The sequence below is a fragment of the Ranitomeya imitator genome, chromosome 7, assembly GCF_032444005.1.
Source record: "Ranitomeya imitator isolate aRanImi1 chromosome 7, aRanImi1.pri, whole genome shotgun sequence".
Classification (NCBI taxonomy): domain Eukaryota; kingdom Metazoa; phylum Chordata; class Amphibia; order Anura; family Dendrobatidae; genus Ranitomeya; species Ranitomeya imitator.
This window is the reverse complement of record NC_091288.1, coordinates 58,461,438-58,489,435: the sequence shown is the minus strand read 5'-3', so window position 1 is coordinate 58,489,435 and position 27,998 is coordinate 58,461,438. Positions and strand designations below refer to the sequence as shown.

The 27,998-nt window shown below is 44.8% G+C and overlaps 1 protein-coding gene across 1 annotated transcript in view; it reads left to right on the top strand.

Annotated features, from left to right (window-relative positions):
- TRAF3IP1 (TRAF3 interacting protein 1) overlaps window positions 1-27,998 on the top strand; it is a 63,787-nt gene that overhangs the window by 8,025 nt on the left and 27,764 nt on the right. The window contains exons 2-8 of the mRNA XM_069733300.1: window positions 1,301-1,369; window positions 15,903-16,064; window positions 17,062-17,205; window positions 18,616-19,158; window positions 21,602-21,679; window positions 22,278-22,353; window positions 24,127-24,147. Of these exons, the coding sequence (XP_069589401.1) occupies window positions 1,301-1,369; window positions 15,903-16,064; window positions 17,062-17,205; window positions 18,616-19,158; window positions 21,602-21,679; window positions 22,278-22,353; window positions 24,127-24,147 (1,093 nt within the window). The remainder of the gene's footprint in view (window positions 1-1,300; window positions 1,370-15,902; window positions 16,065-17,061; window positions 17,206-18,615; window positions 19,159-21,601; window positions 21,680-22,277; window positions 22,354-24,126; window positions 24,148-27,998) is intronic.

Genomic DNA, 27,998 nt, shown 5'->3' with positions numbered 1-27,998 from the left:
CGGGAGCTTGTTACGGGGCGCCTGATGTGGGGAGCTTATTACGGGGTGCCTGATACGGGGAGCTTATTACGGGGTGCCTGATACAAGGAGCTTGTTACGGGGCGCCTGATACGGGGAGCTTGTTACGGGGCGCCTGATGCGGGGAGCTTATTACGGGGTGCCTGATACGGGGAGCTTATTACGGGGTGCCTGATACCGGGAGCTTGTTACGGGGCGCCTGATACAGGGAGCTTGTTACGGGGCGCCTGATACGGGGAGCTTGTTACGGGGTGCCTGATACGGGGAGCTTGTTACTGGGCGCCTGATACGGGGAGTGTTGTACTGGGAACTCGATACAGGTCATGTGATGGGGGAGTGTGATAAGGTGACTTTGATTCGGGGCGTCTGATATGAGGAGTGTGATGCGGGGAGCGCAATGTGTACAGTTCGTTCAGCACATATGACACAAGCCTTTTGCCTCATATTCACGTGTTACATGCGAGTTTTGCCGCTAATCAGGTGGGTGGCATCACTGTTAACTGCAGGGCTGGAGTCCACAGGGAATTCTGCACAATGAATTGACACGCTGCGGATTGTGAGTCAATTTCCATGTAAATAATATTTTCACTGTGTGGATGAGTTTTGTTATGGATTGCTGGCACTGCATTATGCAGTGGATTTGCCCCTGGAAATTCCGCACCGCAGATTGTCAGGTAATAAGTTCTGTGGGCGCTCGGCCTTAGGACTCGTGCAAGCGACTGATTTTCTTGGACGCCTGTCATCTGTGGTGTTCACGGATAGCACGCGCACCTATGATATTCTATGGGGCTGTGCACATGTCCATTTTTTTTCGCGCACCTATGATATTCTATGGGGCTGTGCACATGTCCATTTTTTTTCGCGCACCTATGATATTCTATGGGGCTGTGCACATGTCCATTTTTTTTCGCGCACCTATGATATTCTATGGGGCTGTGCACATGTCCATTTTTTCTCTCCTTGAACTGAGTGGTCCGTGGAAAAGATTGAAGACATGTCCGATTACAATCTGGGTAGGCCGGGTTATCAGCGGTAATGCAAGTCAATGGTTCCTTGGAAATCATATAAAATCAGTCACCTTAGAAATCATGCACGAGAAAAGCAGACCGAGTTTCATCAGATCTTCATTGGAATGTCATCTGAGTTATCAGAATTTGTTCGATTCTCATCAGATTCCTCTTATATGAGAAGAAAAACTAAAAGTTACCGCCACAATAAGTCATGTGTAAATGTGCCCTATTATAATGTCTGGGCCATAATATGTTCTGCTTTTATGTTTCAGGTTATTAGAACAACAGGGTTTTTTAAGGGCTTATACACCGAATCTGAACTGAAATCGGATAATGTGAAGGTAAGGACCCGTACTCCCAACATCATTCTTCATCTATTTCTTATTACTCCCTATTAAACCTTAACGGAATTATTTTGTGTCCTCACAAAAAAAAAAAAAATGTTTTCATTAGTGTTCTGGATCTTTTTTTTTCCATCTGCTTTGGGTCCTTGTTTCCGTTTTTACCATCCAAGTGTCATGCGCTTTTCATGACCCATTTACTTTAATGGCTCAGGTTTGACCTGCAAATTGGTCCAAAATAGAGACGTGTCTGTTTTTTGTGTGCAGACCTATGATCAGCAAATAAAATGCTGAAATGTGAATACCCCACAGGATATAATAGGTCCGTGTGCTATCTATTATAAAAGCAGACGCCATTGATGGAGGACCTGTCAGAAGGGCCTAGTCCAAACAGTGCCAGATATATGGGCCTTTTTATGTAATGCTTGTTTTGATAGTCTTTACTAAGGGGGCGGTGTTTCTGGAACTATTTTGAGAAGTTAAAAAAAAAAAGGGAAAACATTACTCTTGACCCATTGACAGGTCCTCTTTAAAGGGAACCTGTCTTCAGGATTTTGTATGGTTGAAATACTTTTTTATGACAATTCTGGTGCCATCATTCCATTACCTTCCATGGGCACCATTTATTCTAGGAAGAAAACCTAAGTGGATGGGGAAATTTTGCTTTTATGTATTTCCAGAAGCAAATCTCCATATTGTGCCTTATAACCTCACATATCAATGTAAGTTCTTGTCAGATGTAGGTTTTTAGGGAGTCATATAGAGGCATCGTTTCATATAACTGCTATCACATTTAGGATCTTTGACATTCATTTCTGTAAATAGGACACAAAGGATGACCCCTAAACCCTCTCCTAAATTCTGCAGATAAGACTCCTCTTATGTGAAATTTTTTTGAAGATGACTTGCACTTTCTAATGCTATAATGACATTGATAACCTTGATAATTTTTTCCAGTACTTTAAAGGTGTTTTCTGGCTCTTTGAAAAAAAAAAGTAAAAAAGCAGTGAATACACTGAAATAACTTAAAAAAAAGTCCCCCGCTGATTCAGTGCAGGTGACCCGGGAGTCACCACGTGTCTTTGTTTGCAAGCTGCTAGCACAAGTGGTGGTGATATCTTGCAGGATGTGGCCCATGATTGACGGCAGCAGTGACATGGGCCAGGAGGGTCTGATTGGCCGCAGCAGTGACATGGGCCAGGAGGGTCTGATTGGCCGCAGCAGTGACATGGGCCAGGAGGGACTGATTGGCTGCAGCAGTGACATGGGCCAGAAGGAACTTTTTGGCTGCAGCAGTGACATGAGCCAGGAGGGACTGATTGGCTGCAGCAGTGACATAGGCAAGGAGGGACTGATTGGCTGCAGCAGTGACATAGGCAAGGAGGGACTGATTGGCTGCAGCAGTGACATGGGTCAGAAGGAACTTATTGGCTGCAGCAGTGACATGAGCCAGGAGGGACTGATTGGCTGCAGCAGTGACATAGGCAAGGAGAGACTGGCTGCAGCAGTGACTTGGGCCAGGAGGGACTGATTGGCTGCAGCAGTGACATGGGCTAGGAGGGACTGATTGGCTGCAGCAGTGACATGGGCCAGGAGGGACTGATTGGCTGCAGCAGTGACATGGGCCAGGAGGGACTTATTGGCTGCAGCAGTGACATGGGCCAGGAGGGACTTAGACTTATTGGCTGCAGCAGTGACATGAGCCAGGTGGGACTGATTGGCTGCAGCAGTGACATGGGCCAGGAGGGACTTATTGGCTGCAGCAGTGACATGGCCAAGGAGGGACTGATTGGCTGCAGCAGTGACATGGGCCAGGAGGGACTGATTGGCTGCAGCAGTGACATGGGCCAGGAGGGACTGATTGGCTGCAGCAGTGACATGGGCCAGGAGGGACTGATTGGCTGCAGCAGTAACATGGGCCAGGAGGGACTGATTGGCTGCAGCAGTGACATGGGACAGGAGAGACTTGTTGGCTGCAGCAGTGACATGGGCCAGGAGGGACTGATAGGCTGCAGCAGTGACATGGGCCAGGAGAGACTTGTTGGCTGCAGCAGTGACATGGGCCAGGAGGGACTGATTGACTGCAGCAGTGACATGGGCCAGGAGGGACTGATTGGCTGCAGCAGTGACATGGGCCAGGAGGGACTGATTGGCTGCAGCAGTGACATGGGCCAGGAGGGACTGATTGGCTGCAGCAGTGACATGGGACAGCAGGGACTGATTGGCTGCAGCAGTTACATGCTGACAGTTTGTAATCAAAGTGTGATGGCGACTAATGCAACCCCTACACTGGTGGGAATTCGTTTCCATTGATCCTGTTTATCCCCGTGGGCTCTGTGATGTCGTGGGGTCACGTCCTTGGATACCAGCGGACAGGTCCACATTTTTGTCCATGGGAATTGGATATCTCTGGCATGTATTGGAGGATTTTGCTGCATGACCTGATGCCATGTAGACAAAATGTTACAGAGATCAATGGAACCATTAGGCTGTGTTCACACGTTGCGGTTTTTTCGCGGTTTTTCCCGATAAAACCGCAAAAAAAACCCGCATACAATAAGCATCCCATCATTTAGAATGAATTCCGCATGTTTTGTGCACATGATGCGTTTTTTTCCGCGAAAAAAACGCATCGCGGCAAAAAACGCAGCATGTTCATTAATTTTCCGTTTTTTTTGCGGATTTCCCACTCCAAAATGCATTGGGAAGTGTCCGGAAAAAACCGCGGCAAAAACGCATGCGTTTTTCTTGCGGATTTCTTGCAGAAAATGTCCGGAATTCTCAGGAATTTTCTGCAAGAAATCCTGAACGTGTGCACATAGCCTTAGAAGAAATAAGGCGAATTAAGATTTGTCATATTTCAGAATTTTCTGTTTTGTTTTTTTAAAAACGGGTTCCTTTTTTTTTTCAGACGGGAAAACCTGGAGCCTTTAAAAATGTAGACTGTGCCTTTAAAAAAGAGTCTTGATACGATATGAACATCCCATCACATAAAATCTGACCCTGTCCCTTTTGCTCTGTGTCCCCACCATTTTCTTAGCTATGTAAATGTATGATGGTATCCAGTGGAACCGAATGAATTATTTCACGCCTGTAAACATGGCACATTCCCGAGATATCACTTACATGGCAACTGCCTTATAAACTGTCCTGGGGTTGCCCAGTTACACTTGACTTCAAGGGCAAGATACAATGGCTGATGTTAATGGGAGGCTGCCAGGGTGGAACGACTGTAGAAGCCGTGCGTAGCTCCAAGAGTGCGGAGCGTTATATGTGACCTGTGTGACTGCCGGCACCGTAATCTGCAGACCGTGCGATGTTCACACCTCAACATTGATATTGCAGCACCAAGATAGAAAAGTTGTGTTATTATGGAAATCACAGGATGGATAGACGCGACTAATAATACGCAACAGATAAAAAATGGATATAAAATAAAAAATCTCAATTTATTCAGTATCGAGTATGAGCGCCACAAGCAAAAATCCCAGCAGTTACACATCTTGGCTATTATCAATGATTGAGAAATGTTCGGCCACGCTGAATGCACTTGTCCTTTTAATTTGTGCTTAGGATACATGAAACTGCAATGCTTGTGTATTACACCCACCGTCAGGGCTTCATGGGTGTACCAACATGGCAGATGGCATAGAGGCCTGTCCCCGTGCTAGCCTCTTAAATGTTACTGTTGTGGTTGAAGCAAGCTCAGATCACAATCATTGCTCTCAGATGCCTGCAGTGTAAAGGCTCATTCACATGTCCATTTTCTTCGTGTGGGAGTCTTGTCTGTGTTTTTCACAAATACCACTCATACCTACAATAGTGAATGGGGCTGTCACATGTCCGTGATTTTTTCATATACTGAGCGATCCACTCAAAATCGCCGAGATATGTCCAATGTTGATCTGAATGTCAGAACAAAATCGGCAATGTGAAAGAATGTGTGGGTATGTGAAAGAAATCTGACAACACTCTGATGCAATTCGAGTGCTGTCCATTTTTTTTTTCGGACTACTACCATGTTTTCCTGAAACTAAAACTGGGTCCTGTATTTTTTGCTCCGAAAGTTGGGATAAGGCTTATTTTTAGGGGATGTCTTATTTTTTTTCCGTGAACAAAAATCCACTTTTAATCTTGAACAAAAAAAAAAAAAAAATCAACAAAAATAATCATGTCAATACACACCCCCCCCCCCAGCACATACGTACACGTGAATGTACACACTGTATATACGTACACATGAATATACAGTTATATGAAAAAGTTTGGGCACCCCTATTAATCTTAAGCTTAATGTTTTATAAAAATTGTTGTTGTTTTTTTGCAACAGCTATTTTAGTTTCATATATCTAATAACTGTTGGACACAGTAATGTTTCTGCCTTGAAATGAGGTTTATTGTACTAACAGAAAATGTGCAATCTGCATTCAAACAAAATTTGACAGGTGCATAAGTATGGGCAATCCACCAGAAAACTAACATTAATATTTAGTAGATCCTCCTTTTGCAAAAATAACAGCTTCTAGCAGGCCTCTCTGACCTTTCCAGCGCCTGCGCACTGCAGTACTTTCCTCTGCCCTCAACAGGGCAGACAAAGTACGCCTGCGCCGGAGCCGCGGCGTGGAGACCAGAAGAGGTGGAATGAAGATGGGAGGCACCGGAGCGGACCTGAGACACCCATTTGACCAGACCGCAGCAGGACCGCCCCTGGGTGAATATAATATAACCTCTTTTTCTCCTATTTCAGGTAACATCGGCGGCTTATCTACAGCATTACAGGTACCTGTGTTCTTCCATTTCCTTACTATGTTCTTCACAGTGGAGATTGACAGGTTAAATCTCTGAGACAGCTTTTTGTATCCTTCCCCTGAACAACTATGTTGAATAATCTTTGTTTTCAGATCATTAGACAGTTGTTTTGAGGAGCCCATGATGCCACTCTTCAGAGGAGATTCAAACAGGAGAACAACTTGCAAGTGGCCACTTTAAGTAGCTTTTCTCATGATTGCATACACCTGGCTATGAAGTTCAAAGCTCAATGAGGTTAGACAACCAAAAAAAGTGCTTTAGTGAGGGTATGTGCACACGTCCGGATTTTTAGCGTTTTTTTTGCGGAATTTCGCAATAAAAATGCTATAAATCCGGTAAAAAAAAACGCTAACATTATGCATCCTATCTTTTAGAATGCATTCCGCATTTTTTGTGCATATGTTAGCGTTTTTTTCCGCAAAAAAAACGCATTCCGCAAAATAAATGGACATGCTCATTCTTTTTGCGGATTTTTTGCGGATTTCTATGCCAAAATGACATTCAGGAAAAAAAAAAAATCCGCAAAAAATCAGCGCAAAAAACGCGCAATTTCCGCGAGAAATCCGCGTGGAAAAAAAACGCGAATTTCTGGCAGAAGTGTCAGGATTTTGTCAGGAAAAAATCCTGACGTGTGCACATAGCCTAAGTCAGTAAAAAGTAGGTAGGAGTATTTAAAACAAGAAAATGATAAGGGTGCCCATACTTATGCACCTGTCAAATTTTGTTTGAATGCAGATTGCACATTTTCTGTTAGTACAATAAACCTCATTTCAAGGCAGAAACATTACTGTGTCCAACAGTTATTAGATATATGAAACTGAAATAGCTGTTGCAAAAAAAACCAACAATTTTTATAAAACATTAAGCTTAAGATTAATAGGGGTGCCCAAACTTTTTCATATAACTGTACATGCATTGCACATACATACACATGAATATGCACACACTGCACATGCATACACGAATATATACACACTGCACATACATACACGTGACTATACACACACACTGCACATACACACATACATACACGTGACTATACACACACTGCACTTACATACACGTGACTATACACACACTGCACATACATACACGTGACTATACACACTCTGCACTTACATACACGTGACTATACACACACTGCACTTACATACACGTGACTATACACACACTGCACATACACACATACATACACGTGACTATACACACACACTGCACATACACACATACATACACGTGACTATACACACACTGCACATACATACACGTGACTATACACACACTGCACTTACATACACGTGACTATACACACTCTGCACTTACATACACGTGACTATACACACACTGCACTTACATACACGTGACTATACACACACTGCACATACACACATACATACACGTGACTATACACACACTGCACATACACACATACATACACGTGACTATACACACACTGCACATACATACACGTGACTATACACACTCTGCACTTACATACACGTGACTATACACACACTGCACTTACATACATGTGACTATACACACACTGCACATACACACATACATACACGTGACTATACACACACTGCACATACACACATACATACACGTGACTATACACACACTGCACATACACACATACATACACGTGACTATACACACACTGCACATACATACACGTGACTATACACACACTGCACTTACATACACGTGACTATACACACACTGCACATACACACATACATACACGTGACTATACACACACACTGCACATACACACATACACGTGACTATACACACACTGCACATACATACACGTGACTACACACACTGCACTTACATACACGTGACTATACACACACACTGTACATACACACATACATACACGTGACTATACACACTGCACTTACATACACGTGACTATACACACGCTGCACATACATACACGTGACTATACACACTCTGCACTTACATACACGTGACTATACACACGCTGCACATACATACACGTGACTATACACACTCTGCACTTACATACACGTGACTATACACACGCTGCACATACATACACGTGACTATACACACGCTGCACTTACATACACGTGACTATACACACGCTGCACATACATACACGTGACTATACACACTCTGCACTTACATACACGTGACTATACACACACTGCACATACATACACGTGACTATACACACTCTGCACTTACATACACGTGACTATACACACACTGCACATACATACACGTGACTATACACACTCTGCACTTACATACACGTGACTATACACACACTGCACATACATACACGTGACTATACACACACTGCACTTACATACACGTGACTATACACACATACATACACGTGACTATACACACACTGCACATACACACATACATACACGAATATATACATACTGCACATACATACACGTGACTATACACACACTGCACTTCCATACACGTGACTATACACACACACTGCACATACACACATACATACACGTGACTATACACACACTGCACATATGGTACATAACAGCCTGTGTCCTCTTCAGTTTTTCTACTCTCTAAGTTAATAGGACCTGTTGTGACTTCATGGTCACATGACCTTGATGTCCCTAAAGATCATTAAGCAGGCTTAACCTTGGAATAGAAACACTGGGGACCCCGGGAAATTACCCAGTTTGTCATCCCACACACCTGCCCCCTGCCTAACTCTGGCACTGAGTGTATCTAGGGCTTGTTTTTGGAGTAGGGCTTATATTTCAAGCATACTTCAAAAATCCTGTAAAATCATGGCAGGACTTATTTTCAAAGTACCGTATGTTTTATTTTTGGAGAAACACAGTAGATAAGAAAAGGCGAAGAATCTTTTTTTTCCCCTTCCCCCATGACGGCACACCTGAGAGAGGGGATCCGCCCAGCCAGGACAGGAAACCCTACTGAAAATAAAAGGGCGGTACCTCTCGGTCGCTTCAGTTGGGTTTCCTGTCCTGACAGGGACCCTCATACTGAAACACGGCGGTGATTCCACTTACCCAGGTCCCGTCCCGGCGTGGAAGAATCAGGCAGTGCCTGTGTGTTGGGTTCGGGAGTCTGGAAGCGCCGTCCGCAGATCCCCCGGGTCTCTGCGTCCGAGCGGGCGTTGTTGCAGCACGGTCGGAGGTTCCAGCTCCTTCCGTGGCTGCCGCACCGCCCTCCTCCCTCTGCCGGCGTCTAGGTGCGGCGGCCGCTTCCGGGTCGCCCGTCTGACGTCACGCTGGGAATGGGCGTGCCCGTGTGACGTCGGGGGAGGGCGCCGGATCCAAGATGGCGGCGCCCATGAAGAAATGCCGGCCGGTGGAATGGGACTCCGGCGACGCGGCAGAGGAGGGGAGGGATCACTATTGGGCACCGGAGGAGGCGGGGAGTGCAGTGGTCCCCCATAAAAGGGTGTCTGACCACAGAAGACGCGCTCATGTCCACAAGCTTCAACATGGAAGTGGGACAACAGGAGCAGCAGCAGCAGCAGCCGCCGCCATTATAGCAGCAGCAGCGTCAGGAGCTCTCATCAGATGCCTTGCCGAGCCACCAGCACAGGAGCAGCCGCTCAAGTGGTAGGAGTGGCGGCCGTCCCGTCTGGCAAGACTCTTCAGCGTCCAGGAAGGACACTACACGTGCATCTGTCTAGCCTCCAAAATCGGTACCCTTAACGGTCGGCGGTGGTGAGTGATCTTCGTGAATGTCACCCTTATGGTAACAGGGTCCATTTTTTCTGTTTGATCACTAGGGGTCAAGGAAATCTAGCGGCAAAACAAAGAACCGTGAATGTGCCCTTTGTAAAGCCCCGCTTGCAGTTCAGTGGCAGAAGGACCTCTGCGCTGACTGTATTAATAAAACTATTCAGGAAGAGACCCCTAATTTTGCCACGAGCCTCAAAGCCATAATTCAGGCAGAGATAAAAGACTCCTTAAAATTGGCCCTCAAAAAAGCTGGGAGGAAAAGCCGTAAAGTGTCTACGGATTCGGAGGCCTCTCAGAAACAAGGGAGTCAAATATCATCCCGGTCTCCCTCTACCTCTTCCGCCTCTGTCCAGTCCTCAGATTCCTCCTCAGATAGTGATACAGGGGGGCGTCCATGTTTCCCAACTGAGGATGTAGAAAAATTAGTTAAAGCGGTCAGAACTGCTATGGGTCTTAAAGAGGAAAAAACGCCTAGGTCACTTGAGGATGTCATGTTTGGCGGTTAAGATGAAAAAAGGAAGCGAACATTTCCGGTCAATGCAAAAATTAAGGCATTGATCGAAAAAGAATGGAAGAAACCTGAAAAAATGGGTACCCTACCTTCTTCATCAAAAAGGAGATATCCTTTTGAAGAAAAAGACTCAGAATCATGGGAGAAAATCCCTAAGATTGACGGTGCGGTAGCCAAATCCTTGAGGAGATCATCCCTTTCGTTAGAAGATTCAGGGGTCCTAAAAGATCCACTAGACAAAAAAGCAGATGGGTTCTTGAAACACATCTGGGAAGCTGCAGCAGGAGGCCTGAAACCAGCTGTAGCTGGAACTTGTACAGCTCGCACCCTTATGGTCTGGTTACAACAAATTGAAGACCAGCTAAGGAATAAAGTTCCTAGGAATGACATTCTTGCAAACATATCCCTAGTTCAAGGGGCAGCAGCCTTCTTGGCAGATTCCTCCATAGACTCTGCAAAGTTAACGGCTAGAGCAGCGGGCCTGTCCAACGCGGCCAGGAGAGCCTTATGGCTCAAAGGGTGTCCGGGAGACTTGCCATCAAAACATAAGCTTTGCTCCATCCCATGCGACGGTCAACTCCTCTTTGGGAAAAAGTTAGAAGAGATATTGGAACAGGCAGGAGACAAAAATAAAGCCTTTCCAACCTTCCCTAAGGATCCTAAAAAACCTTTTTTTTGGAGAAGATATAATAGAGGCAGACCTCCAGGACATAGGAGAAATTGGGAGTTCAAAGATAAAAGGAGATCGGGCTATATGTTCAAAGGGCCCTCTACCTCGGCAAAAAAATCCCCCCAATGACATTACATCACAGGTTGGAGGAAGACTTTCCCTCTTCTATCCAGCCTGGATAAACATCTCCCCGAGCACCTGGGTTCTAAATATTATAAAAGACGGCCTAAAAATAAAATTTATCCATCCACCCAGGCACAATTTTGTAATAACTCCTCGGAGGAAAATCCAGCAGGAACAACTAGCTCTAGAAACAGAAGTCCTTGGTCTAATTAAAAAAAATGTCTTGCAAGAAGTCCCGGTTCAGGAAATAGGAAGGGGGTTTTACTCCCCCCTCTTTCTGATACAAAAACCCGATATTTCATGGAGAACCATAATCAACCTAAGAAAACTCAACCATTCAATAGACAATCACTCCTTCAAGATGGAGTCCATCAATACAACCACAAAGCTTTTGTTTCCTCACTGCTTCATGGCAGTAATAGACTTGAAGGAGGCGTATTACCATATTCCAATACATCGCGGATACTGGAGATACTTGAGAGTGGCTCTCTACATACAAAACCAAGTGAAACATTACCAATATACAGCCCTTCCATTTGGCCTATCTACAGCTCCCAGGGTCTTCACCAAGGTGATGGCAGAGGTAATGTCATATCTCCGTTCCCGGAATGTCGTGATTGTCCCGTATTTGGACGATTTTCTTGTGATAGGGAAGACAGAGGCCGATTGCTCCCATCAGATAATGGTAAGGACATCAACTCTAATAGAGCTGGGTTGGATGATAAATGTTCCCAAATCGAAATTAGTTCCAGTGAAGGTACAGTCCTTCCTAGGGTTAATACTAGATTCAGAACGTCAGCTCTGCCTCCTCCCGGAAAACAAAGTAGCCAAAATAATCAACTTGACCACTGCAGCAATACACCAACCCGAGATGACCCTAAGAAAAGCGATGTCCCTAATAGGCTCGTTAACATCTTGCATTCCGGCCGTAGGGTGGGCACAATTCCACCTGAGACAACTACAGTGGGAAGTTTTGTCAGCCCAAAGACTGTTAAAAGGGCGTTTGGAAGGAAATCTATGTCTTCATCGGGATGTAAGAGATTCCTTAGTCTGGTGGACCATAGAGGAACATCTCACTATGGGAGTCCAGTGGCAGAAACCGGTCGAGGACATCATCACGACCGATGCAAGCGGTTTAGGTTGGGGAGCTCACTTAAGATCCCATTCAGTTCAAGGAACTTGGTCCTCCCAAGAAAAGAACTATGGCTCAAACGTAAAAGAACTATGGGCAGTAGAAAAGTCCTTGAAACATTTTCTTCCCCTGCTCCAGGGCCGCCATGCTCGAATTATGACAGACAATCGAGCAGTAGTGGCCTACATCAATCACCAAGGGGGGACGAGGTCTTGGAACCTCATGGAGGTGTCAAATTTACTATTTCATTGGGCGGAACAACACCTATCTTCCCTAACAGCACTACACATAAGGGGTGTAGAGAACTCACGGGCAGATTTTCTGAGTCGCAGAATTCTGAGACAAGGGGAGTGGTCCCTGAATCCTGGAGTATTTCAACAAATAGTACAGGCCTGGGGTACACCAGAGATAGACCTATTTGCCACCTCACACAACAAGAAAGTAAAAAAGTTCTGATCACTGAACCCAAAGGAACATCCTTTCGCGGTAGATGCCCTACTAATACCGTGGAAATTCTCTCTGGCTTACGCATTTCCCCCGATAGTGATGATTCCAACAGTAGTCCGGAAAATCAGAGAAGACCGAGCGAAAATAATACTCATCGCTCCATTCTGGCCAAGAAGACCATGGTTCTCCCTTCTAATCCAGATGTCGCTAACAGACCCGTGGATCCTGCCAGAGCGGACCTGTTAACCCAGTGACCCACTCTCAGGTGAAGGGCTTCCATCTGGCAGCCTGGAATTTGAGAGGGCGTTACTGAGTCTCCAGGGATTCTCCCCAGGGTTAATCTCCACCCTGTTAAAAAGCAGGAAGCCTATAACATCCAGAATCTACGGTAGGACCTGGAAGAAATTTTTAGACTTGTTGGGTGAACCGTTAGGGGATGTAGCTCCAGTGGGTCCCATCCTAGAATTTCTACAAGCGGGTTTACAACTAGGGTTAGCAACTAGCACCCTTAAGGTTCAGGTTTCAGCCCTAGGGGCCCTATATAATTGCAACCTAGCATCTAATAGGTGGGTTTCACGATTTATAAAATCCTGTGGCAGGTCTAGACCGGTTATTATCCCCAAAATTCCTTCTTGGGATCTAAATCTGGTCTTGGAGGCTTTAACCAAAGATCCTTTTGAGCCTTTGCAGGACATATCACCTAAATTGCTCACCCTAAAAAACAGTCCTACTAGTAGCCCTAACATCGGCCCGTAGGGTAGGTGATTTACAAGCTCTATCAATATGCCCTCCTTACACTCAGATTCTTGATGACAGGATAATCCTAAGACCAGATCCAGCGTATCTCCCCAGAGTAGTCCAAAAATTTCATAGGAGTCAGGAGATTACGTTACCATCATTTTGTAATAATCCTAAAAATCTGGGGGAACAAAAGTTCCATATGTTAGATGTGAGGAGATCCATGTTACAATACATGACCATGACTAGTCAGTGGAGGAAAGATCAAACCCTATTTGTAGCCTTTCAGGGTAGTAAAAAGGGGTGTGGGGTAGCTAAAAGTACCATTGCTAGATGGATCAGGGAGGCCATTAGTCTGTCCTATTCTGCAAGTGGCACTCCGGTTCCTGACGGCATCAAGGCTCACTCCACCAGAGCTATGGCTACCTCCTGGGCAGAGAAGGCTGAGGTATCAAATGACCAAATTTGCAAGGCCACTACCTGGTCCTCACCCTCGACTTTTTTCAAACACTGCCGGCCAGACCTTTCCTCCTCTGCTGACCTAACCTTTGGTAGAAGGGTACTCCAAGCGGTGGTCCCTCCCTAAGGTTTTTTCTTTCTACAAAAGTCCCTCAGGTGTGCCGTCATGGGGGAAGGGAAAACACCAAGGTTACTTACTGGTAGCCAGTTTTTCCGGAACCCATGATGGCACCCGTATATTCCCCCCCTTTATCACCCTTTCGGTGTGCACTAGTGTTTTGGGTGTTTTTAGTTAATATGATGTGGTGTTGGATTGCCATGTGTACTAACCAGGGGGGCCTCTCATGCTCTGAAAACCAACTGAAGCGACCGAGAGGTACCGCCCTTTTATTTTCAGTAGGGTTTCCTGTCCTGGCTGGGCGGATCCCCTCTCTCAGGTGTGCCGTCATGGGTTCTGGAAAAACCGGCTACCAGTAAGTAACCTTGGTGTATCTTCTTTGTTTCTCATCTGACAAAAACTAAAACTCAGACCAATGTCATCTGGGGAAGCGCTTTTTACCTACAGGTATAAGGTCAATCTGTAGGTAATGGTGTTATAATCATGCCTGCCTTGCTGGAAGCGCAGCTATAGGGAAATAAGGGATTGATATTCTCCCTGTAACTGATAAATTGCAGTCATTGGGGCGGTGCAGGGACCTGTTGCTGTCACCGCTCAGTATACAATGAGCAGGCTTTAATCACTCCTTGAATCTTTGATTAACAGCCTTTTCTCCACCATGTCTGCAGAGCAAGCTGTCAATCACAAGTGCCAAAAAGTGATGACAGTGCGCTCTCTTTGTCCGGTAACGGCTTCCTGCACTGCCCCGATGACTGTAAGCCAACTGCTGCTGAGGGGTCGTTTATTAAGGCAGGCATAATTTTAAGACTGTTCACCTACAGATTAACCCTATATCTGCAGGTAATTAGCATTTCTTGACATGACAGGTGGTTCACTTTAAGCAGAGGTTAAAATACAGTATGGCTTTTGCCATAAATGAGCGACTGTGAGTGACCCTGGGAACGCTGCTGGCTTTATTCTCAGCCATGTACCCATGATGCAATTTGTCGTCATCTTCTTTATCATTATTGTCCATGCAACAAAGTTGCAGCCAGGGTCTGTGTTGCTGCAACAAATGGTCTAGAAATGATGATGTCTAATCCTTTCCAGTGTAAATGCAGGTCAGTCAGCGCAGATTTAAGCTGTACTAATCTGAAGACCGGTAAGACTAAGGTCTTTACAGAGTTTGTCCGTCATCCATTCTGTGCTCCAGTCTATTAGTGTGTAGCGCCTGCCATCTCTGCTCTTGTGGGCCGTCCTGCCAGGTAACGGGCCAGCTTAGATTTTCCAGAGTGCATTATCCGGACTCTTATGTGGATTCTTCCAGTACTTTTGACTGTCCTTTAAAGAGGTTTTCCACTACTAATTTCACTCGCTTTCCTATGTCCTAACCCTTCCTAACCATCGGTTTTCTTACATACACCCACCTGCCCTGTGCCTATCATCCCTACGTGGGTCATCTAGTCTGCTGTGATTCCAGCTCTGCTACTTCTGGTCTGGAAATCTGAATCGGACGTACTGAGTAGCGTATGTCATTAGTGGGGGCAGGGATCCATCTGTGAGTGACAGCAGTCTGCTCAGATTTTCAGTCTCCTCTGCCTGCATCCTGCGGGGTGTCGTACCCTCAACTGACAAGCTGGGCTGAGCCCCCTAGCCGAGTCCTGGCCGGGAGTATGCATATCGCATCCTTGACCGCCGTTCCCAGTGCAGACACTAGCGAATACTCACAATGCATGCGTTGGAAGTATTCACAAATCTGCAGTCACATTCTAGAAGGACAACCCTTTATTTTTTCTGTGTTCTTCATTCTTAGGATAAAGACGCCAAAATCAGCTTCTTACAGAAGGCAATAGATGTCGTCATTCTGGTCTCCGGGGAGCCGCTTTCGGTCAAGCCAGCTCGTATTGTGGCGGGACATGAACCAGACAAGACCAATGAGTTCCTACAAGCCATAGGAAAATGCTGCCTGAGTAAAGTAAGTGCTGATGTCACCCGAGAACTCTGCTAGTTTACATGAACATGGATTTCCGCCTGCAAAATTGATCACTTATCTACTAGGTAGATTTAGCTGCCTGCCCCTCCTGATTTGCCAAAATGGGATTCATGTCCATGTCGCCTCCTGGAGGAGTTGAATGTAGTGACCAGGTTCACATGTGCTACCACTTGTCTGTGGGAGTGACAATGATTGCCAACCTCTTCTGGTTGGATCGGTAGGGTTAAAGTAGTTGCTCCCTCTTGTTTTATTTCTCTGCAGCACCTCTAAAGGAGAAATTACGCATTATATGACGCCTATTGTGGTCTAGTAGGTAATATTTCTCCTTATGGAGAATGACATGCCTAACCTGCCAGGGAAATGAGGTTTATAGACTGTCCAATGCTCTTCTGAGAATTAAATATGCAGATTGTCTCTCCATAAAGGAAGAGGACTTGAACTCTAGCTCCATCAATTGGAAGTAGCAATCCTAAAAATCAATATCGGCCATAACGAGCCTTGCGCCATGTCTTAGGACAAAAGCCCAACCAGAATCTCAGTTTGCAGACATGTGTTTCATGGTGTTGCCCATCTTCAGTGCAAAGCATGAGATATGTGTTTCGCACTGAGGAGAGGCAACACCCCATAACACGTGTCTGCATATTGAGATTCTGGTTTGGCTTTTATCCTTAGTCATGTGGCAAGGCTGGGTAAAGGTTCAATGTAGACTTTTGAGATTGCTACTTACAATAGTTGGCGCTAGAGTTTTTCTTCTCTGAAGAGGCAGTTTGCATATGAAACCCATTAGAATGAATGAGAAATAGGATGTCCATGCAATGAGTGGGGACAGAAGATACCCTTACCCGCCACTCTACACTATGGCTATTACATGAGGGTTCAGAAATAATAATCTACATGTATACATCCCATGTACGATCAGCAGTTTTTTGGCAGCATTATGCTGTGGTCACACCATGTACCCTACATTCTTTTTAACCAGCTGTCCAGTGATGATGCCGTAAAGCGGATATTATCAGGAGAAAAAGTAGACCCGAAAGGCAAGCCCCCATCAAGTTCCAAATCTCAAGATAAAGAGAACAGAGAAGCAAAGGATGAAGAGAGGCGAAGTCACAAGGAGAAAGAAGTAGGTTAGAGTCACTGATGGGAATTTGCTGTGCAGGGCAGAAACTTTGATACAGTCATTTATGAAGTGATAGACATGAAGTCCTAAGGATTGATAAAATATGTACTAACATTGTATGTCAATTAAAAGAGGCCATGCAACCAAGACTACCGATAAGTGACTTTTTAAATGAGGTTATTCAGCTTCCTGTTTTAATGTGAGTGCAAAAAAACATGAAACTCACAAATGGCTTGCATAAATTAAAGGGAATCTGTCACCACATTTGACCTATCTAAATTATTAATATGGGCATAGAGGTTATAGATTGCTGAAAAAAACACTTACATGATTGCCTCACATCAGATGTCTTGTTGCTGAGAAATTCATCTTTTATCACTTTAAATAAATGACCTCTTCCAGGCTATGGGGCGGACGCTGCCTGGAAGATAACTCTTCCCCCAGAGCTTATTTTACATGAAGGGGGAGTTACCAGTGTGATGGTTACTTGTGTGATGGCCGCTCTCTGCTCTCCTGATCTTATTGCAGAGTGTGTGTGATTATACCTGACACATCTGCAGGTTCCTCTCAGCTTCAACTTCTATCTCACAGGCAGACAGGGTTGTGACATTGTTGAAATACAGCAGAGCGTAGAGGGAAGCAAAAATGTGTTTTCAAGAACACAAGATTCATTTCTCCTTTTCTACATTAGTCACTTGACTCACACTGGTAACTCTCCTTCATGTATAATTAGCTCTGGAGGCAGAGTTATCTTCCAGGTAACGTCCTCCCCAGAGCCTGGAAGAGATCATTTATATAAATTGATAAAAGATTATTTATTCACAACAAGACATGTGATATGACACCTACAGGTAGAACTTTTTTTCAGAGGTCTATAACCTGTATTTCCCATATTTAATAGTTTATATAGCTCAAATGTGGTGACAGATTCCCTTTAAGAAAACTACCCCTTTCTCAAGATGTTAACGATCCTAGGACCTTCACTTTCAGCATTGTTTTGACAGAGGAAGAGTTTCCTGAATTGACATGTGACTAGTGGTGTGTTTGAAGGGGGCTGGCTGGCTTATTTCAGTAGCGAAGTCCAAGTCATTGACTGAGAAGGCTGACTTAGCTATTGGATGAGCCAGTCAGCCAACCCTCCTCCCTCCATCTCTCTGAAGTAATGTACTTGTAAATGGAGTGAAGTTGACTTCTAGTCGTTACGTCACATGGTTTGAAGGGGTTGTCCATGACCCCCATCAATCCCACATTGATGGCCTATTCAATGGCTACGTCATTAATACGTTAGTCCCAGAGAACCCTTTTAATGGGCGTCACTTTTAAATAGATCTGAATTTCAGACAAATCATTTGCCATATAATGTTCATGATATAATGCCTTTTGTTACCATTTTTCTTTTGTTCCACTTTTTAGGACAAAAGAGAAACTGAAATCAGAGAAAGAAGTGGAAGCAGAGATAGGAAGGACAGGCAACAACTGAAAGAGGAAGAGAAAAAAGAACGGGAAAGACGGAAAGAAAGGGAGAGAAATGGGGAGACGGAGAGAGATGGTTTAAGAGAGGGAGAGAAAAATGAGAAGGAAAAGAACAGAGCGCGTGAGTCCCGATCAGATACTGATAAAGATAGAAGTAAAGACAAGTCTGAGCGAGAGAAGGGCAAGGAAAGGGAGAGACGTAGTGAAGGGAGTCATGGAAAAGAGAAGGACAGAGCGAGAGAGAAAGTGAGAGAGCGAGACAGAGACCAGGAACGGAGTCTGGTCAAAGAGAAGGATTCAGATCATCGCAATCGTGAGCGGGACAGTGATCATGGGGAGCGTAGTAGGGAACGGGAGCAAGAAAAGACGCGGAACCGAGATAGGGAAAAAGAGCGCAAAAGGGAGAGAGACCCTGAGAGGGAAAGAAGGAAGGAACGTGGAAGAGATGACAAGCTGCAAGATGAGGAAAGGACAGAACGAAAGGTATGCACATGAATATGTTTAAATGTCCACGTTAAACTAGACACACGATGCTAAAAGAAACAAAAACCCATTGTGCTCTGATAATGCCTTTTATTGTATGACCAGCAGGGGTTAACAAGGTTGCATTAGTGTTACAGCAGTTCTCTGCCAGGATTGGTTTCCTTCTGATTCTTCAGATTTGCAGTAGCACATTGATTGGTTAGGTATGCCTGTACTGGGGAGCGGCAGCCTAATTTACCGCCCCTCTCTGGTGCTGGAGAGCAAGTCTGGTCATGTGTATCTATATGCACAGCTGGCTCAATGAGTAAGCCGTCCAGATTTACACCCGAGTTTGGCGGTCGACCTGCATTTCTCACTAATTGCAGTGTGTTACTAAGCAGCAGACCAAACGTATTCAGGCCACAGCTTCGCAAACATCAGAGTCAGAAAATAATTAATTGTGGAGTGTGACAGTGCGCTGAGTCATATCTATAGGAAACTCTAGTTTTCACTAATTGTTAAATATCAAGTACGGCAGAATGCTGGGGCTCAGCGGCATGCTTTGTATCATAGCAGATGCTCACTGTCTCAATAGTCCCTTTATTACAACTCTTTTAGGCCTAATTGTGCACATTTCTCCTTATACCCAATGTATATCTTGTTCTACCAGAGACTGCAGACTTCATATGGCATTTAATAAATAAGTGCATTAATATGCATAGAAGCAAAGCGGTGAGATTTACCGATAATCGTTCATGTTTTTTTTCTTTAATCTTCATTGCTGAGTAATATTAGAGATTCCAGTGTCAGAGCTTCTATTCTGATTTTTGCTCCACCTTTATCACGTATTCGCCATTATTCAAGATGTTGGTTTTCATTCCACACAAGTGATCAGGAGTTGGCACTCAGCAGTTAAGTCAACAGCAATGCAGTCTTCTAGGATCTGTCATCCAGGCGAAAGTCCTCTGTTCTGGCTCACCTTGAGTAGTCATTATTTTTTTTTTTTATCCAGAAGTTTTGGCCTATTGTTTATGGTCATTACCAACAGAGTGTTGGCAAACATGCCTCTTTAGTGAAAAAAATAGCTAAATAAAAAGGTCCATATCTCTGGGACCGTGTGGACTCTTTCCCCATAAAATAAGGACCTATCCCGAAAATAAGTCCTAGCATGATCTTACAGGATTTTTGGAGTATTCTTGAGATATAAGCCCCACGTAACAAATAAACCCTAATTACAGTCAGGGCCGCTGTTGGGTCAGAGGTTAACTGGGCTATTGCCCTGGACCCCCACTCTCATAGGGACCACCAGCGTTTCTGGTCCAAGGTTAAGATTGTTCCAGGACCTTTAGGGTATGTGTCCACGTTCAGGATTGCATCAGGATTTGGTCAGGCTTTTATGCAGGTAAAATCCTGACCAGATCTGCATCTGAGGTCCCTGGCAGGTCACCTGTGCTGTCCTTGCGTTGTTTCTGCAATGTAAGGACATGCTGCGTTCTTAAGACCCGCCACATGTCCGTTTTCGCGGGTCTGCCGCATACGTCTTTTAATGCATAGTGGAGACAGGATTTCATGAAATCCCCTCCACTATGCTGTAACATCTGGACGCTGCGTTTTTGACGCTGCGGCTCAACGCTGCGTCAAAAACTCAGCGTTTCCTGAACGTGGAAACATACCCTAAGTGGCATCATGGATTTTAAGTGTGTGTATGTGTGTGTTTTGATATGTTTATATCTGAATAAATGTTTTTGTTTTGTTTTTTTATTCAAGATTAAATTCAAGTTGTTGTTTTTTGGGGAAAAAATAAGACCTCCCCTGAATTAAGCCCTAAGGCTAGTTTCACATTTGCGGTTGAGTCCGCAGCGTTTTGTCCGCAACCGCGTGCCAACGCAGCATTTTTTACCCACATCAGCTTACGCATGACGGGAAAAAAAACGCTGCGTTTGCATGCATTTTTTGCATGCGTTTGCGCTTTTTATGCGCATGCGTTCAATATTTTCAGGAGGGCGTGTCTAAATAAGTTTCTGGACATGTGCAGTCCGAAGTACGGAAGCGCATCGAACGCATGCTCCCATAGACAGTTATGCGATTTTTTTATGCACTCCTCTGCATGCACATGCCTGCGCATATTTGACGGAAATTTGCCACCTCAAAAATTGCAACATGGTGCGCTAGCCGCTCCCTGTCGCACACCGCGAAAAGACGCATGCGTAAGCACACGTGGGCAAACGGATGCACCTGCATCTACAATGTTAAACATGAAATCAAGACGCATGTGGATGTATGCATCAGAAATGCTGCGGACACAACCGCAAATGTGTAACCAGCCGAACCCATCTTTTGGAGAAAAATAATAATCTAAGACCCTTATTTTGGGGAAAACACGGTATGTTTGCTTGTTCTAAGTGGGATTTCTCCAAATTATCCATAAGCTCTGTTACTAACTTCTCAGAGATCTGTCTTCCAGCATAAAGAATCCCAGGAATCTATAAGGAAAACCTCAGAGGTCGTCACAGGGGAAGACAAAGTCATCTCAGATAAAGAGGTAGATGTAGCCTAGTGCTGCCTCCACCATGTTCACTTATAATGTGCATAGAGGGCTGCACAATTGTCCGCAGCCCTCCAGAGACTTGGGGTAAGATTAGCTGTATTGGCCTTAAGCAGGTCCCTCAGTCTCCAAGAAATAAAAGTTTATTACAGCATAAATATTCAGCTCTAGTTAAAGGATAGTTTACATGTACTGATTTTAGATTTTCATTAAAAATTGATGTTAATTAGGAAAAGGGAAACGGTGCAACTCCATATTGAAAAACAGCTTGTCGGGTCCAGTGCAATAAGCCGGCTCATAGTGGTGCGGTTAGTAAGGAATAGATGTTATTGCTTTGCTGCTCATCTGATGGCAGTGTGCGTGTACTTCATTGTATCCTATAGTTTGTAATTGTTGTGTTTTGTTTTTTCATTGTCCGTGGAGCCCTCTCCGGCTGGAGAAGAGGTAGATTAATTATCAAGATTCTCTCGGCAAATCTAGATCATAGTTTACATATTTGCAGTTTCCCAGTTCCCCTATGTTTGTACGTAAATTATAGTTGTAAGGTTTTTGCATTTCAACAGTTTTCAATAATTTTTTTTTTATTATTATTTAGAAGCACCTTGCACAATCCAAAACTTCACGACCATCAGCCTCAAAACTTCGAGAGAGAAGACCAGCAAAACCTAGCGGTGAGGGTTGCTCTAATAGTAGCAAATAAGTTATTGAAAATACTATAAGATTGGTGGGGGTCCAACACTCGTTATTATTGTTATTATTATTATTATTTATATAGCACCATTAATTCCATGGTGCTGTACATGAGAAAGGGATTACATACAGGGTTATAGATATCGTTAACAGTAAACAAATTTACAATGACAGACTGGTACAGAGGGGAGAGGACCCTGTCCTTGCGGACTTGCATTCTATGGGATAATGGGGAAGAGACAGGAGGTCTGGGTGCTGCAGCTCTGGTGGTTGGTGAGGCGGCAGCTTGGGCGGTTGGTGAGGCGGCAGCTCGGGTGGTTGGTGAGGCGGCAGCTCGGGTGGTTGGTGAGGCGGCAGCTCGGGTGGTTGGTGAGGCGGCAGCTCGGGTGGTTGGTGAGGCGGCAGCTCGGGTGGTTGGTGAGGCGGCAGCTCGGGTGGTTGGTGAGGCGGCAGCTCGGTGGTTGGTGAGGTGGCAGCTCGTTGGTTGGTGAGGCGGCAGCTCTGGCAGCTGGTGACGTGGCAGCTCTGGCGCTTGGTAACACGGCAGAATGGTTATTGCAGGCTGTAGGGTTTCCTGAAGAGATGGGTTTTCATGTTCCGTCTGAAGGATCCGAGGGTGGTGGATAATCGGACGGGTTGAGGCGTGGTATTCCAGAGGATGGGGGATATTCGGGAGAAATCTTGGAGGCGGTTGTGTGAGGAACGAATAAGTGTGGAGGAGAGTAGGAGGTCTTGGGAGGATCAGAGATTACGTGAGGGAAGATATTGGGATATCCCGATATTTGGGATATCCCACGCGATCAGGTGTTCTCAATTTGAATTAATAGGAACAAGTGGTGAGCGAGTGTGCTGGGATAAGGTGTTTTCCGAGCATGCTCGGGTGCTAACAGAGTGACTTTGGCGTGCTTGAAACATTTGTTTGAGTCCCCGTGGCTGCATGTCTCGCGGTTGTTCGACAGCCGCAACATATGCAGGGATTGCCTAACAAACAGGTAATCCCATCATGTGTTGCGGCTGTTGAACAGCCTCAAGACCTACAGTCGCGGGGACTCAAACAAATGTTTCGAGCACGCCGAAGACCCTTATCTGAGCACTTTTGGGGCAGCACGGTGGCGCAGTGGTTAGCACAGCAGCCTTGCAGCGCTGGAGTCCTGGGTTCAAGCCCCACTAAGGACAACATCTGCAAAGAGTTTGTATGTTCTCTCCGTGTTTGCGTGGGTTTCCTCCGGGCACTCTGGTTTCCTCCCACATTCCAAAGACAGGGAATTTAGATTGTGAGCCCCAATGGGGACAGCAATGATAATGTGTGTAAAGCGCTGCGGAATATGTTAGCGCTATATAAAAATAAAGATTATTATTATTATTATTATTATTACTTTTGTTCACCAATATTAGGATCAAATCTGCAGTACCGAACAGCCGCCACTACACAGTAAATGGCACTGTGCTGTTTAGCTCCATAAATGTTCACAACCCTCATCCACAGCACAGTAAACAGCTGACTGGTGGGGCTGCGGTGTGCTGGACCCCCACCAATATGATATTGATAACTTATCTTAAGGATAAATCCTCTATATAAAAGTAGTGGAACAACCTTTTAAATGTTTACATTGCTGCAGCAATAATATATGTTTGGATTTCCAATTTTTTATTAATTATTAAATATACACCACCACTTCTAATGATCCAACTAGTTTTTCAAACTTAGCGCAAAGTTACAGGATTGTAATAGTTACTTTTTATTCACTTTACAGGAGATGCTGGCAGTGATGAAGGTAAGACCCTTCAGTAGTTATAACTCGTCCAATATTCAAATAAAGAAAACCTGCCACATCCCCTTCATTACATAAAGATATTAGGAGGAGAGGGTTTAGGGGAACAAAGACTCAAGTTAGGAGAGTCTGATCACATTGATTTATCGATGGCAATCATTAGATAAGAAAAAGAGCAGTGTCGTAGAGCTGCTGTCACCAACGTATACCGCAGACATATATCCTACAAAATACAGCCACTACCAGAATAGATCAAAACACATTTTATTTTACATATTTAATGCAAACAATTACAATGATTGGAAATGGAACACTCCAAACAAAATAATCTTAACCCCTTTCTGACATGGGACGTACTATCCCGTCGAGGTGGGGTGGGCCCCCATGACCACGGACGGGATAGTACGTCCAGCGCGATCGGCGGCGCTCATGGGGGGAGCGCCGCCGATCGCGGCCGGGTGTCAGCTGTTTATCGCAGCTGACATCCGGCACTATGTGCCAGGAGCGGTCACGGACCGGCCCCGGCACATTAACCCCTGGCACACCACGATCAAAGATGATCGCGATGTGCCGGCGGTATAGGGAAGCTTCCCGCAGGGAGGGGGCTCCCTGCGGGCTTCCCTGAGCCCCCCGCAGCAACGCGATGTGATCGCGTTGCTGCGAGGGTCTTACCTCCCTCCCTGCTTCCTCCAGCCCCGGATCCAAGATGGCCGCGGATCCGGGTCCTGCAGGGAGGGAGGTGGCTTCACACAGCCTGCTCAGAGCAGGCACTGTGAAGGCTGCAGCGCTGCATGTCAGATCAGTGATCTGACAGAGTGCTGTGCACACTGTCAGATCACTGATCTGTGATGTCCACCCCTGGGACAATGTAAAAAAGTAAAAAAAAAAATTTTCAAAATGTGTAAAAAAAAAAATAAAAAAAAATATTCCTAAATAATGAAAAAAAAAAAAATATTATTCCCCTAAATACATTTCTTTATCTAAATAAAAAAAACAAACAATAAAAGTACACATATTTAGTATCGCCGCGTCCGTAACGGCCCGACCTATAAAACTGGCCCACTAGTTAACCCCTTCAGTAAACACCGTAAGGAAAAAAAAAAAAAGAGGCAAAAAACAACGCTTTATTATCATACCGCCGAACAAAAAGTGGAATAACACGCGATCAAAAAGACAGATATAAATAACCATGATACCGCTGAAAGCGTCATCTTGTCCCGCAAAAAACGAGCCTCCATACAGCATCATCAGCAAAAAAAAAAAAAAAAGTTATAGTCCTGAGAATAAAGCGATGCAAAAATAATTATTTTTTCTATAAAATAGTTTTTATCGTATAAGAGCGCCAAAACATAAAAAAAGATATAAATGAGGTGTCGCTGTAATCGTACTGACCCGAAGAATAAAACAGATTTATCAATTTTACCAAACGCGGAACGGTATAAACGCCTCCCCCAAAAGAAATTCATGAATAGCTGGTTTTTGGTCATTCTGCCTCGCAAAAATCAGAATAAAAAGCGATCAAAAAATGTAACGTGCCCGAAAATGTTACCAATAAAAACGTCAACTCGTCCCGCAAAAAACAAGACCTCACATGACTCTGTGAACCAAAATATGGAAAAATTATAGCTCTCAAAATGTGGTAACGCAAAAAATATTTTTTGCAATAAAAAGCGTCTTTCAGTGTGTGACGACTGCCAATCATAAAAATCCGCTAAAAAACCCGCTATAAAAGTAAATCAAACCCCCCTTCATCACCCCCTTAGTTAGGGAAAAATTAAAAAAATGTATTTATTTCCATTTTTCCATTAGGGCTAGGGTTAGGGCTAGGGTTAGGGTTAGGGCTAGGGCTAGGGTTAGGGCTAGGGTTAGGGCTACAGTTAGGGTTGGGGCTAAAGTTAGGGTTAGGGTTAGGGCTATGGTTAGGGCTAGGGTTAGGGCTACAGTTTGGGTAGGGGCTAAAGTTAGGGTTGGGGCTAGGGTTAAGGCTACAGTTAGGGTTGGGGCTAAAGTTACGGTTAGGGTTTAGATTACATTTACAGTTGGGAATAGGGTTGGGATTAGGGTTAGAGGTGTGGTTAGGGTTACTGTTGGGATTAGGGTTAGGGGTGTGTTTGGATTAGGGTTTCAGTTATAATTGGGGGGTTTCCACTGTTTAGGCACATCAGGGGCTCTCCAAACGCGACATGGCGTCCGATCTCAATTCCAGCCAATTCTGCGTTGAAAAAGTAAAACAGTGCTTCTTCCCTTCCGAGCTCTCCCGTGTGCCCAAACAGGGGTTTACCCCAACATATGGAGTATCAGCGTACTCAGGACAAATTGGACAACAACTTTTGGGGTCCAATTTCTCCTGTTACCCCTGGGAAAATACAAAACTGGGGGCTAAAAAATAATTTTTGTGGGGAAAAAAAAAGATTTTTTATTTTTACGGCTCTGCGTTATAAACTGTAGTGAAACACGTGGGGGTTCAAAGTTCTCACAACACATATAGATAAGTTCCATGGGGGTCTAGTTTCCAATATGGGGTCACTTGTGGGGGATTTCTACTGTTTAGGTACATTAGGGGTTCTGCAAACGCAATGTGACGCCTGCAGACCATTCCATCTAAGTCTGCATTCCAAATGGCACTCCTTCCCTTCCGAGCCCTCCCATGTGCCCAAACGGTGGTTCCCCCCAACATATGGGGTATCAGCGTACTCAGGACAAATTGGACAACAACTTTTGGGGTCAAATTTCTCCTCTTACCCTCGGGAAAATACAAAACTGGGGGCTAAAAAATAATTTTTGGGGGAAAGATTTTTTTTTTTCAATTTTCACGGCTCTGCGTTACAAACTGTAGTGAAACACTTGGGGGTTCAAAGCTCTCACAACACATCTAGATGAGTTCCTTAGGGGGTCTAGTTTCCAAAATGGTGTCACTTGTGGGGGGTTTCTACTGTTTCGGTACATTAGGGGCTCTGCAAATGCAATGTGACACCTGCAAACCATTCCATCTAAGCCTGCATTCCAAATGGAGCTCCTTCCCTTCCGAGCCCTCCCATGCGCCCAAACAGTGGTTCCCCCCCACATATGGGGTATCAGCGCACTCAGGACAAATTGGACAACAAATTTTGGGGTCCAATTTCTCCTGTTACCCTCGGGAAAATACAAAACTGGGGGCTAAAAAATAATTTTTGTGGGAAAAAATTTTTGTTTTATTTTTACGGCTCTGCATTATAAACTTCTGTGAAGCACTTGGTGGGTCAAAGTGCTCACCACACCTCTAGATAAGTTCCTTAGGGGGTCTACTTTCCAAAATGGTGTCACTTGTGGGGGGTTTCAATGTTTAGGCACATCAGTGGCTCTCCAAACGCAACATGGCGTCCCATCTCAATTCCTGTCAATTTTGCATTGAAAAGTCAAATGGCGCTCCTTCCCTTCCGAGCTCTCCCATCCGCCCAAACAGTGGTTTACCCCCACATATGGGCTATCAGCGTACTCAGGACAAATTGTACAACAACTTTTGGGGTCCAATTTCTTCTCTTACCCTTGGGAAAATAAAAAATTGGGGGCGGAAAGTTAATTTTTGTGAAAAAATATGATTTTTTATTTTTACGGTTCTACATTATAAACTTCTGTGAAGGACTTGGTGGGTCAAAGTGCTCACCACACATCTAGATAAGTTCCATAAGGGGTCTACTTTCCAAAATGGTGTCACTTGTGGTGGGTTTCAATGTTTAGGCACATCAGGGGCTCTCCAAACGAAACATGGCGTCCCATCTCAATTCCAGTCAATTTTGCATTGAAAAGTCAAATGGCGCTTCTTCGCTTCCGAGCTCTGCCATGCGCCCAAACAGTGGTTTACCCCCACATGTGGG